This window comes from Penicillium manginii, assembly GCF_028828005.1.
Source record: "Penicillium manginii strain IBT 31320 chromosome Unknown utg000007l:1.0-2284322.0:1.0-2285126.0, whole genome shotgun sequence".
NCBI lineage: Eukaryota > Fungi > Ascomycota > Eurotiomycetes > Eurotiales > Aspergillaceae > Penicillium > Penicillium manginii.
This window is the reverse complement of record NW_026643108.1, coordinates 1,707,259-1,720,979: the sequence shown is the minus strand read 5'-3', so window position 1 is coordinate 1,720,979 and position 13,721 is coordinate 1,707,259. Positions and strand designations below refer to the sequence as shown.

Genomic DNA, 13,721 nt, shown 5'->3' with positions numbered 1-13,721 from the left:
CTGAGCTAGCCCAGAGACAACCTCAAGGAAACTTCACTGACCATGTGGCATACTTTGCCCGAGCATGGCGGCTGAGCATAGGCGATATTGCGTTGCTGAATCATCCAAGTCTGGAGCAGGTGCAGGTGGAAGGCCTAGCTGCTTTCTATCTTCTGTCCACGGGTCAAGTGAATCGGTACGTCATTGGGCCTATTTGGTTATCCCATTGTTTAGATAGGTTTGCCTAACTGGTTCTCGTCCCTTAGGTCGTGGCGAATCATCGGGATCGCGATGCGGTCAGCGGTGACCATAGGCCTCAATCTTCGTATCGAGAGTGATGGCGTTAGTTGTATATCACAAGAGACTCGGTACCGCGTTTGGTGGGCATTGTTCGTATTGGATACTGTGCTGTGTGTGGTAACTGGCCGACCACCCAGTACCGACGAGGTTTTCTGCACTACTCCCCTCCCACGTCTCCACGGAGACGACCTTTGGGAGGAGGGAGTTACACAATTTATCTCCGACCAGGACGCTCGAAAAATTTCATTGACATCCTTACTCTCTAATAACCTCAGGACCCCAGGGCCGAGCGAGGCTACGGCAGAATGCAGCCGCTCCACAAACTGTGGATCGAGCAATTGGACCGATCCGACCACTCAAGGAATGACAAATGCTCACATATCAAATACGTCCCTATACCTCTTATACGCTGTAGACTTGGCGTCTCTGCTACGGGAAGCAATCGAAACCCTATACGCACCCGGGACCGCGCGGCGATCCTGGCCAGAGATAGAGGCGGCTATCTTTACTTTTAACAATAGTACTGACAATTGGCTCTCCCGTCTTCCAGCAGAGTTTCACTTTGGGGCATTAGAATTAAACCAAACTTTCATCCGCCAACGCATCAGCCTAGGCTTCCGCTTCTATACCACTAAGTTAGTCATCACCCAGCCCTGCCTCCGCCACCTCGCCCGCCAACCCCCCCGGTGCCACCTCCAGCACCGTGTGCGATACCATGGCATCTATGTGCGTGCAAGCCGCATGCCAGATGCTAGATATGCTACCCGATGAGGCGGATGTGAACTGGCTCTACGGGGTTTCGCCCTGGTGGTGTGTCGTACACTATATGATGCAGTCCACCACCGTCCTCCTGGTCGAGCTCTTTGCACTAGGTCAACGGGGATCCACCGAGGCCACCATTCTCGCTAAGAAGGTCAAGAAGGCCATCCGCTGGTTGCGAGCGATGTCCGTTAACGATTCATCCTCACGGCGAGCCTGGCTTGTCTGTATAGATATTCTCTCACTGCACGGGTCAAAATTGCCATCGAAAGTTAACGTCGAGATCTAAGTTCTAGCGTTCACTTTCACTTATCTCCAGTGGTCCTGGAGCTGCGGTGTTGCTGTGGACAGAGCTGCATTGGTAGATATATTTTCTTGAGTCAAATCTCCAATTCAATTCGATTGCATTTCTTGTGAATAAGGCAAGAAAGAAACAGCTGGAGCCATAACACCACCACCTGAGGCCTTGGCCCTCGCTTGCATATTACTCCTGGGAATCCTTCCATCCATGACTGCGCGGGCAGCAATATAGACCATCTTCTGTTATTATTTGGCGCGGCGTAATCTGTCCAAGCATACCACACCAGCGTGAACTGGCGGAATAAATATCCAAGCCCTCCAGCGCCCCAACAGTGTTTGCTTCGTTTACACACCCCACGTGATCACTATTGACAAACCCATATCTCTGCTCATCGGGGCCACTCATTGATCCTAGACATCTCTTCGCCAGTCTATCTACTCTCCATTTGCAGCCAAAGAATTCCAATGAGAGCGATCCAAACGACACCTACTCAGCCAAGTCAACAATCTCGTTTCTCTTTGCGTATTGCATCCGCGCCTTACTATTTCAAGGTCCAATGAGGGGTTCGAAGCCTTTTTCTGCTCACGCAGAGGTCAAAAATGCGAACTGTCTGGGAGGTATAGACTATGCCAAAGAAGATTTCGACTGCGACCAACGAGTGCAGGCCATGGGATATGTGGGCGAGCATTCAGAGAGAATGTGGCTATACAGACTTATCTGCGACCTCGACTTGGGTAAAGCAGCTCCTGGTGAAGAAAATGTTGAGTCCTCTTCCATATATTCTGTGAACTACTTTCAAGATGAGTCGAATATCGTACCCCTCGAGGACGTGGATCTGCTAGGACACCCTCACCAAAACATTGCGGACCAGCTTGTCGACGGCTATTTCCAGACTGTGCACTCAACATTCCCACTTATCGAGAAGACGACATTCCTACACCAATACCGTTCTTTCTACTCGAACCGGAATATGCGACCCGAGAAACGATGGTTGGCAATCCTAAACCTTATAATGGCCATTTCAGCGAGGCATTCGCTACTTGTGAACGAACAGTCTCTTGGGAATAATCATGATCAACATAAGGTGTACTTTTCGCGCTCATGGCGGTTGGGCATGAGCGGTAGTATATTGTCAGACGATCTCAATCTGCAGCAAGTGCAGGTCGAGGCTTTGACTGCCTTTTACCTCCTTTCGATTGGTCAGGTCCATCGGTATGTCATGTTCACTGAAGTTTAGCTGCTAATAATTTATATTCACTCCTGGTCTTGCCTTTTTTCAGGTCATCGAGGCTTCTTGCGGTCGCAATCCGATCGGCGATGGCGATGGGACTCAACTGTAGCCAGAATGATACTACTGAGGCCTATTCAGTGACTCGATACCGGGCATGGTGGGCATTATTCATGTTGGACACGGTCCTATGCGTCATTATGGGCCAGCCGCCTTGTATTGGACGATATAACTGCACACTACCGCTGCCTATTCCCTCTGAAAAGGACTTCGGATTTCAGAGTGTGGTGCAGCGTATTACCGATCAAGCATCCCGGAATGCCCTTATCACATCTGTATTTGCTGAGGATCCCGCAGCACAGGCGCGAGAGGACACATTGGATCACACAAATCCAGCGCATTATGGATCAAACACAGGAGTGGCAGGTGAGCAATTTGCTCATGCCCCATCTCTTACTCCTATTCATAACATATCGTCGCTTTTATACATGGTGGACTTGTCATTTCTTTTACGAGAGGCCATTGATACTCTGTACGCTCCTGGGGCAGCGCGACGATCGTGGCTTGAGATTGAACTAGCGATTTCAACTTTCAATAACGATGCTGACAGTTGGTTCTCACACCTGCCAGTTGAGTGCCATGCCACAGACTTAGCTGAAGCCCGGCCATTTGTACCTCAATGCATCGGCCTGGCTTTCCGTTTCTACACCACCAAGTTAATCATCTTACAGCCTTGTCTTCGTCGTCTTACTCGGTTGCCACAACCCGGGTCTGTCTGCAAAACTTTGGCTACCACATGCGTTCAAGTGGCGATACAAATGATCAACCTCTTGCCTGAGAAAGTGGATTTAGCCTGGCTATACAGGGTCACTCCATGGTGGTGTGTCCTCCACTATATCATGCAATCGACCAGTGTTCTCCTGACTGCGTTATTCAATCAAGATCTGCTGGATTCCTGTGTTACTGCCGGCATAGGCAAGAAGGTCGAAAAGGCTATGCGGTGGATGGGTGAGATGTCCACGAAGGATTCCTCCTCGCGGCGGGCATGGCTTTTTTGCAGGAATCTTCTCTCTCGGCACGGGTCGAAGCTTGAATTTGAGATTGATCTCGGGCTCCAGGAACCCTAGACATTTCATTAGACATATCTGTCCGAGGTTGCCCACTTATCCACCGGCCGGGGCGAAGCTCACAGTTAAGAACTAGTATTGTTAGATCAGCTGGCTTTTAAAATATAACCCCCAAGTATTTTATATGGTCTGTAATCTTAGTTCCCCATGTTGGATTTCCAAGCCAATCACCACAAGCTCCCCAGTCTGCTCAATAACTAGCTTTTGTAATCTACGGGCGCGAATAGTTTGACATTTTTGTCAGCAATATATCTGTGCGCATTGACCGATAACTGCGTCCCAGATTTTGACGGATCCCAAGACCCAGCTGCTAACTAATTGTGAGGTATGATAAGACCAAGCCATTGAAAGTACAGGGTACTTAATATCAAGTGTCCTCACACATGGATTTATCGCTGCACTCTATATTGTCAACATTTTATCTTAACTGCCTGATGGCCACTGCATAGTCCACCCCCGGGGCCACCGTCGAGGTGAATAGCTGCCGCGCTGTTGCGGGGGATAGTCCCCGAAGCCGCCGAAGCTCCATCGCCGCCTCGCGTCCCTTGGACGCTGCCCTCACGATGTGTTCCTTGTATTTGAGTCTCGTATCCATTATGACGCCAAGAATCTTGACATGATCTCCGGGTTCAACGGTTCCGCCGACCGTCGCCTGTTCCAGATTGGAAGGGGCTCGGAGGCAACGCGGGTGGGTGCCGCTAGCGCCTGCTCGGCACACACACGTCTTCTTTCCCAGCGCCCCACTCATACCGCGCTAGACCTCATTAGGCCAATGAGTGCCCCGCCATCTTTTCTTCACGTATTCCTCCTGGTGGTTCACCAAATTACCGTAATGGCAAGTTCCGGCATTGGTATTGGTAAGTGGTAAACCGTAAGTAATGATTCCCTGGGCAAATGAACTTAGATTCCAGGACGAGCTCTTTATGTAAAGTACTGTACTCAACATGAAATTCTTGTACACTCCTACCCCGCGATTACCCACTCTCGACATGGATTTCTCTCAACACAATATCTCTATCAACAGATTCATCGCCGTGGGTGTAGATTACAAGCTAGGAGTCGTAATCATGAGAGTAGATTCAAGGATCGTTTCGCAGCCCTTTCTAGACCTCCACTTTGTAGCACTGCTCGGCCGTCCATCAACAATATTTGAGATCCAAAGCTTGTTGTCTGGCCTCAGCCAGGCTACTCACGCTTCGGATGGACATCAATAGCTCTTGGAGCTCCTCCTCGCTGCAGTTTTGTATCTTTTCAACTAGAGAACATACAGCACGGCGGTATTTCTGCGCTTCACGCTGTTGATATTGGGGTTCATCGCCGGGTGCTTGGTCCTTGCCGGTCAAGGTCGATCTATCTTCAATATTAAAGTCAGATACAGTTGACCAAAGAGTGGTGTTGCATATGTCAGCAATACCTGGTGGTTGAGTCATTAGATGAAATTGTGGTTAAGCCGTGTATGAGCATATGCCACCTTGTAATTTGAGAGAGAGGTAGCGGAAAAGAAGTTAAGAGAGCATAATCCTAATCCGCATAATCTCCTTCCATTTCTTTTCGCACGTTTCAGATTACTCCTCATGGCAATATACGGTAATTTACAGTAATTTGTTAAGCGTGACAGCGATATGTATGCCGCATGTACAGTACAGAGTGTATGAACAAATATGATTAGCCCTTGCCGGGACCTGTCATTACGGTAACTTTTGTGGTCTACCAGAAGTACAAAAAGAAATAGTTGTGGACAATTTTATCCGAGTTTGGGCTACCGCTATATAAGTGGGGCTCTGGGAAAGAAAGCTTGTGTGTCTTGAGGAGAACATGTAATCTATTTTCAAATTCTACTGTACACACCCAGGCCGACGACGAACGTTTGGGGATGACACCGGGATGCGATGCGATACAGATACTGCTCTGTGAGCTACAGCAGAAATATCCTAACTAGTGGAAGAAGAAGAATTCACGATACAGTATCTGAAGTCTTCCTGTCCCCCTTTTCTCAACCGTTTGTGTTGCTATAAAGATATACGCCGGTCAATCTTGACTGAAAATAATTGAGATATCTGCACCACCAAGAAATTTATCGTCGAGCCCTTCCCCAGGGGGGCGCCTGACCCCGGCAATGTCCAAATCGACCAAATAATCCTTTCACCCCCACTGATTAGTTGGACTCGGAGGTCAAATCAGCGTGTGTATCAAGCAATCTCGAAACCGGAAAAATTATACTAGAGAAATGTACTTTTTTGTCTGGCATTTATAACTTCGACATCCAGTATTTTGAGGCCATCTCATCCTCGCGAATACACTCCACTTGTTCTGGACTGAGATAACCCAAACCATTGTCCGAGACTGTTCGCCGTGGATCGCATCCTTATTGCCCAATCATCCATGATGTGATGAGGTTTCGAATGCAAGACAGATCCATTTAGAATTATTACCCGTGACAATTCGTTGCATCCTTTCCATGCAAACTTTCTCTTATTCACTGCTCAGGCTGGTACTCCAGCTCCGAAAGCTTCACGCCTCGGTGCAAGAATTTTTGAACAGTCTTTCGTATCTGATACCTCGCACTAGAAGCTGCGGAAACTAGAAAGAGATCAGTATTTGGCAGAATGGGACAGGACGAAGGAGGTTCACTTACCCATCACCAAGGTCTGGCCTTACTCATCGCGAATGTTCGGCCTTGCTCATCGCGAATGTTCGGCCTTGCTCATCGCGAATGTTCGGCAGCCTCTCTATCTGGTCTCTCGAGGCCTCGAGCGAGACTATATCATCATAATCGGGTATAACTTGGTAAAAGCAGGTCTTTCATGTTTTCCTATCGGTGTCTTATCATGTGCAAGCCCGCGCTCAATGTAGATTGACATACTAATGATCTGTATGCGTGTTTCTCCCGGCACCAAACAAAGTTCCCGTTCTGAGCTTGTTAACATACATAGCATTTTTCTATAATATTGACTTCAAGGAGAGTGTTTAGCAGGTCCTCGACCGCACTGACCATTTCTAACTCATTGGTCTGCTGGTTGACTTAGATGCGGAAGCGGAAGGGTCTGCTCACCGATTGATTCTATCTGCCATACCAAATGTGTAGCCGACAGACCTGAATATCACAGGTATTATAGCCATGTATCATCTTCTTCAGATACGGTATTGTTGCGGCGCTTAAGTCTTTCTCACTTTGATGTACCAAGCTAACGCCAAACCATGTTACTAGGTTTTTCAGTGGCATTTTCTGCATTGGGGGGATGTCCTACATTCCTCTTGATAATGATTATAATTCCTGCCGACCGGATCTTTGGGGCCAAACTCCCTTGTATGCTCCCTCTCCTGGTTACTATTTATAGTTTGAATCTGCACCATCTGTCTAAGAGTCACCCAGCCCCGAAGAAACACTTAATGAATGTTCATCCCCTTCGCATATATGTATCACAACCCAACGGAGTGAGTGTTCTAATTGTAGAGTTATGTACAACGACGTCTCTGAAATGTATCGACCGATATCGCATTCATCTCTTGGACATAGATGATTAGAGACACTGCTCACAAATTGTGATGAATGGAGAGAATATACCCGCCAAAATCAGCTTATGATCCTTTGTATCGTGCACAGCGACTGTCGAGCTGGGAAGGCTCTTAGCATCTCTATCCTCCGCCAATTTTGACACTTTGACATTCTTTCCAGATGTCTTTAACTGCTTTGCAATGTCATTGATCGAGAGAACAGTAGCAGGGGCAACAACATTGTATGGATCCATGCTGGATTTCACAAAAGCAATTGAATCAGGGAACGCAGCTGCAATGAGGTTGCCATCTGCATCAAGCCACAGGTTATCCAGTGGGTACCCGGTATTGATCGATTCAACATGGATCAATTCGTTATTGACGAGTTTATGAACGGTGATGATGCCAGACGCAGAGTTAGCGACGTAGTAGTAGCCATTCTTGTCGTGGGCTATTCCATTAGCCATGGAGAATCCCTCGTCAGCCGCGATATGGCATCTCCCTGTGTCAGATCGACAGTATGCGAGGCTTCCGCCTCCAGACAGCATTTCCAGATCACGGAAGGTTCCAGTCTTGGTGTTGTGGTCGTTTGTGATCACGAATCCCAGACCATCTTCTTCCACTGCCACACCATTAGGCGTGAAAATCGCCTCGCTGGCCACAGTCTTAACATGCTCAAGCGTGCCCGAGGTCTCATCAAGATCAAACATCTCAACAGTAGAATTTGCCCCAACGACCAGAGCATCAAGAAATTCTCCAGTGACATGGTCAACAGGAGGTCTGTGGTTGATCAACCAGAACCGAAGCCGGCCTTCAATCTTGCGGACATCAAATCCATGCAAGTCAAGATCATCCTGATATCCGCCGATCTTGAGCTGGCGTAGACCGTACAGTCCATCTGAGCCAGGTTGATCAACATCGATAACAGCGATGTGATCCGTGCGGGATCTCGCGGAGATGTTGTAAAGATTGCCTCCAGGCGACCAACCCTTGCGAGACTCCAGGCTGTTGCGTGCTGCGTACAGTTTTCGATCCTGCTCATCGAGCCACAGATCTTCACAGCCCTCCAAGAGGGATTGCAGGACGCGTGTACAGGTCTATGGGAAGTCCTCGATTGGTTGGATCTCTCGTCCAATACCGAGGGTGAGGAATATGAAGTTGTGTATGTATGTTCTGTAAATGACGCCTGTGGCGAGGACGATAAAGGCCCAGAAAATGGCCCGGGGGCCTAGAATTCCAGCCATGTCGACATGTAGAGAGGGAGAAGTGGAAGAGCGTTGGAAATTGTAACCAGGTCCAGCGTTGATCCTGCGACCCACTTTTGTCTAGTGCTGATGTGAGACTCCTACAAGGCTGCTAGTCTTTCAACCAATATATGGGCACATGGTTTGTATACTTTAAATCAGCTAAACCCATGTTCTATCTCATCGTGACCTAAGGTATGCCTGCTCTGGACCGGGCTGTCTAGAGCCCTCCGGAATATTTAGGGGACGAGCGGCCGCAGTAGCTACCTTGAATGTGAAGAATACCGTGTCCTGCTCAGTTCGATGATATTCACGACCTTGCTCTTTCTTCCTCCTATTCAGACAGTCTGAGCAGCTTAAGAGCATCAGATTGTAACTGGTTCTCGAGAACCGATGGGGAAGGACTGTAGTTGGATCGCGTTTCGTTGGGACTACCACAGTATCCAGTAGTTGGAGCGTATTGCGAGTTGTATTCCCGTAGTTCGGGCGCTTCGGGCTGTGAGATTAAATTATCGTAATTTGGGCTCTGTGTCTTCTTGACATATTACGGTATTCCTTGACAGGTCTGTCAGCTTCTTAGAGGTACCAGCTTTCAATCGACAATGGCGACCAATGAAAATGAAAATCGCAGTGAATAACAGTAGCCACAGAAACAAAAAGCATATTTGCCTACCAGATTTAGTTCTCTATGTAGACACTGCAGCCTTCTGTTAGATGTCAAAGGAGCGTAAGCGAAGGCTATCTTGAGACAAAGATAGGGATCTTGCCAGATTGTTGGGATTCCCCCTTTGTTTAGTCTCTTGGCATTGAAATATTCGATCAAATTCTAAGGCAAATTACGGTATTATAACAAAGGCCCATCTTTTGTTACCAGGTAAAACAATACAGCCTGACAGGGGCTCCTGCGGGAAAGGCTAAAATTAGACTAGCGTGTTTCAAGCTAGGCTCCGGGAATGAAAGTCTAAGAGTGTAGAGGTAAATCTGATTTCGAATATCACTGTAAACCCACAAGGCCGGCGACGACTCTCACCTCCCCGTGGTGCCGGCTGGGAACCTGCGAATGCCTTGCCCGATGGCATTAGCAGAGCTGAGAAGAGTCACACCAGCCAGCACTGTCCGCTGGCTAGGGCTACTGCTAGAGCGAGAGCTCAGGGGTCAGGACCCCTGACCCCACGCACAGGCGACAAGGGAACAATTTGAAAACCACCCGACACACGACTGCGAAACCGATCCTACAATCAGTGGACACTAGGGTCGTGGGATAGGACACCCTTGGGGTGCTCTCGGGCTGCTCTGTTGAAAGGAGGATATCGCTGGGTCAAAGATCACAGAAACGACGAAGTCAAAAACAAAACACGAACGATATGGCAGGATCCAGCATGCTTGAACCCACACAGAGAACGACGAGGTACTTTGGTTAGTAGGAGGGACAACACTGTGTTGCTTGGCTGTTCTGGGTACAGAGAGGATACAACTGGGCGAACTCCTGCGAGACACGGTCGGCCTTGCCAGAGAGATCTTGCAAGGTAGCGCGAAACGGATTTGACAATCTGCGGGGCGCAGCATATAATGGAAGCGACGGAAGGCTGGGTGGGCGGACTGCAGATACGACACTTTCTATATGGCTCGAGAGGACGGACGCGCGTGTCGGTCTACTGAGAGAATAGGATTCCGAAGATGGCCATCGAGGATAGAGTCTTTAGGGCGGCTATGGAAGTAGGCTTAAGGTGCAAACTGGTATTGACTTGCGGACCCGGCTGTGCCCCGCGAAGGATGCGGAAAAGGATCGAAGGAGACGTAAGGTGGAGGGTCTATGTAGGTAGACATGCTGCCACCTCTACAATGTATTATTAGGCTTGCTTAGCTAAGGAATACAAATCAGTACTTGGTGACGCGGTAGCTTCGGACGACTCGACAGAGAGCGAGGACCTGAACACCGCCAAACTTGTGAAGGAGCTTGTCAAACTCAGGAGAGAGATCAGACAGCGAGATGATTTGCATAGAGAAGAAATCCAGAAAGTTCAAGAAGAATTTCAGAAAGAATTTCAGAAAGTCAAGGAAGAATTTGGTGCCGCACTCGCAGAAGTTCGCAACGAGTTACAGATCCTGACTGACAGACCCCCGACACCGCAATCGCACTGCGAATCATGTTCACAGAACAGCAACGACGAGATCCTCCGCGAAATTCATTCCCTGCGCAATGCCATCAGCCCTGCCGTTCCCACTGGCTCCCCGTCCTATGCGGATGTTGCCCGTACCCCTCCAACCAGTCAACCGAGCAACATACGAACTCTCTCATCGTCGAACACGACACCGACCACCTTCACTGACACGTTATATTGCACGATAGATACCTCGAAGATAGCAGACAATGAAAACGAGAGAATGTCCGCAGGCCGAGTCAGGGCGGCGGTGGAGACAGAGATCCGGACGATGGAAGGCCACATGCACTGGCGCTGTCGCGCTGTCACTGTGGACCCGAAGAACACTAACCGGATCAGAGTAGCTTGCCGAGACGAAGCTGAGCATCAGCTAGTCAAAAAGGCGGCGGAAGCAAAGATCGGCACAGGAGCCCGGGTGCTTCGTGACGAACTGTACCCGATCAAAGTTGACAGTGTCAACAAGGCCGCAGTCCTAGATGATAAAGATGAGATCCGAGCCGGTGTCGCGGCAGCCTTTAGCGAGGAGAACGAAGCTACCGTGGCCAAGATCGCATGGCTCAGCAGGAAAGAAAGTGCAAAGGCGTATGGGTCAATGGTTGTGTACCTAACCAAAGGCTCTGACGTACGGAGGATCTTGGCCGAAGGGTTCTTTCACGCTGGGGGAGAATCTGGCGTGACCAGCGCTTTTGAATATCGACCACGTCCGATGCAATGCTACAACTGCCAGGAGATTGGCCACAAGGCCTTCCAGTGCAGGAACGTCCAGAGGTGTGCAAAGTGCGCTATGGAGGGCCACCGCCACAGTAACTGCGCCCAAACGGTTCCAAAGTGCGTTCCATGCGGAGGCCCACATGAATCATACAGCAAAAATTGCCAGAAGCTCTATCCGTCACGTCATGAATAAAACACTCCGAATAATCCAACTGAATGTGAGGAAACAGGGAGCAGTGCATGACAGTTTAATGAACGACGAAGAAACTCAGGGGGCAGTGGCACTGGCGATTCAGGAACCCCAAGCGAGAAGAATTCAAGGCCGGCTGTTGACAACCCCGATGGGACATCACAAATGGACCAAGATGGTTCCCTCCACCTGGAGGGAGGGCCGATGGGCGATCCGAAGCATGCTTTGGATCAATAAGGAAGTGGAAGCGGAGCAAGTGCCGATCGAGTCGCCGGATCTGACGGCGGCGGTCATCCGCCTCCCCGAGCGACTGATTTTTATGGCATCAGTTTACGTAGAGGGAGGGGATACTTCGGCGTTGGACGACGCATGCGAGCACCTAAGAAAAGCAATCACAAAGGCACGGCGAGATTCGGGGACTGTGGTGGAGGTCATGATTGTAGGGGACTTCAACCGCCATGACCAACTCTGGGGAGGAGACGATGTGTCCTTGGGCAGGCAAGGCGAGGCGGATCCCATCATCGACCTCATGAATGAATTTGGTCTCAGTAGCCTGCTCAAACGAGGCACTAAGACATGGCACGGCGGAGGACAGACTGGGGACTGTGAGTCCACGATCGACCTCGTCCTGGCCTCGGAAAGCTTGACAGACTCGATGGTCAAGTGTGCAGTACATGGAACGGAGCACGGCTCGGACCACCGCACCATTGAGACCGTTTTCGATGCTCCTTGGTCGGCTTCTAAGCAGCCAGAGCGACTGCTGCTGAAGAATGCACCATGGAAAGAGATAAATGCCAGAATTACGAGAAATCTAGCCACCACTCCGTCGGAAGGCTTGGTACAGCAAAAAGCCGATCGGCTCATGTCCGCGGTGTCGGAAGCAGTGGGAGCTTTGACGCCAAGGGCCAAACCGTCACCGCACGCAAAGCGATGGTGGACGGCAGACCTGACACAACTCCGTCAAATATACACATATTGGAGAAACCATGCCCGCTCGGAGCGACGAGCAGGGCGAAAAGTGCCGCACCTGGAGAACATGGCCGCGAGTGCAGCGAAACAATACCACGATGCAATACGGAAACAGAAGAAAAAGCACTGGAATGAGTTCCTGGCCGATAATAATAATATATGGAAAGCCGTAAAATACCTGAAGTCGGGAGATGATGCAGCATTCGGGAAGGTCCCACAGCTCCTCAGGGCGGATGGAACTATGACCGCCGATCATAAAGAGCAAGCGGACGAACTACTGACCAAATTTTTCCCGCCACTGCCGGACAGAATTGACGATGAAGGGACGAGGCCGCAGAGAGCGCCCGTGGAGATGTCTGCTATCACCATGGAAGAGGTCGAACGGCAGCTGTTGGCGACAAAGTCTTGGAAAGCACCCGGTGAAGATGGCCTACCGGCGGTAGTGTGGAAGATGATATGGCCCGTGGTCAAGCACGGGGTCCTGGAGCTATTCCAAGCGTTGCTAGAAGAAGGCACATTGCCCAAGCAGTGGAGACATGCGAAGATCATACCGCTCAAAAAACCGAACAAAGAGAACTATACAATTGCGAAGGCCTGGAGGCCGATTTCACTCCTTGCGACACTGGGCAAGGTGCTGGAATCAGTTATCGCAGAAAGAATCTCTCACGAGGTGGAGACCTACGGTCTGCTCCCGACCAGCCACTTCGGGGCCCGTAAGCAACGATCAGCGGAGCAAGCACTCTTACTTTTACAAGAGCAAATCTATGCGGCATGGCGTGGCCGACGGGTCTTGAGCTTGGTCAGTTTCGATGTTAAGGGAGCCTACAATGGGGTTTGCAAAGAGCGACTGCTCCAGAGAATGAAGGCACGAGGCATACCGGAGGGTCTTCTCCGCTGGGTCGAGGCATTCTGCTCGGAACGGACAGCGACTATTCAAGTCAACGGGCAAGCATCTGAGGCCCGAAGCCTCCCACAGGCGGGACTACCTCAGGGATCACCCCTGTCCCCAATCCTCTTCCTCTTCTTTAACGCAGACCTCGTACAGCGACAGATCGATGGCAAGGGTGGAGCAATCGCGTTTGTGGATGACTTTACCGCGTGGGTGACCGGACCGACTGCGCAGAGCAACCGGCAAGGTATCGAAGCAATCATTAATGAAGCACTTGACTGGGAAAGAAGAAGTGGAGCGACTTTTGAAGCAGAGAAAACCGCGATTATACACTTCACCCCCAAGGCCCACAAATCGGACTCGGGGC

At 50.0% G+C, this 13,721-nt stretch overlaps 1 protein-coding gene across 1 annotated transcript; it reads right to left on the bottom strand.

Annotated features, from left to right (window-relative positions):
* Positions 1–7,215: 7,215 nt before the first annotated feature.
* Positions 7,216–8,433, bottom strand: N7533_010503 (calcium-dependent phosphotriesterase; the record flags this gene model as incomplete). Its single annotated transcript, XM_057107153.1, has 2 exons — positions 7,216–8,286; positions 8,374–8,433. 2 exons carry the CDS (start codon positions 8,431–8,433, stop codon positions 7,216–7,218), a joined length of 1,131 nt encoding a protein of 376 aa, XP_056956370.1.
* Between the last annotated feature and the right edge of the window lie 5,288 nt (positions 8,434–13,721).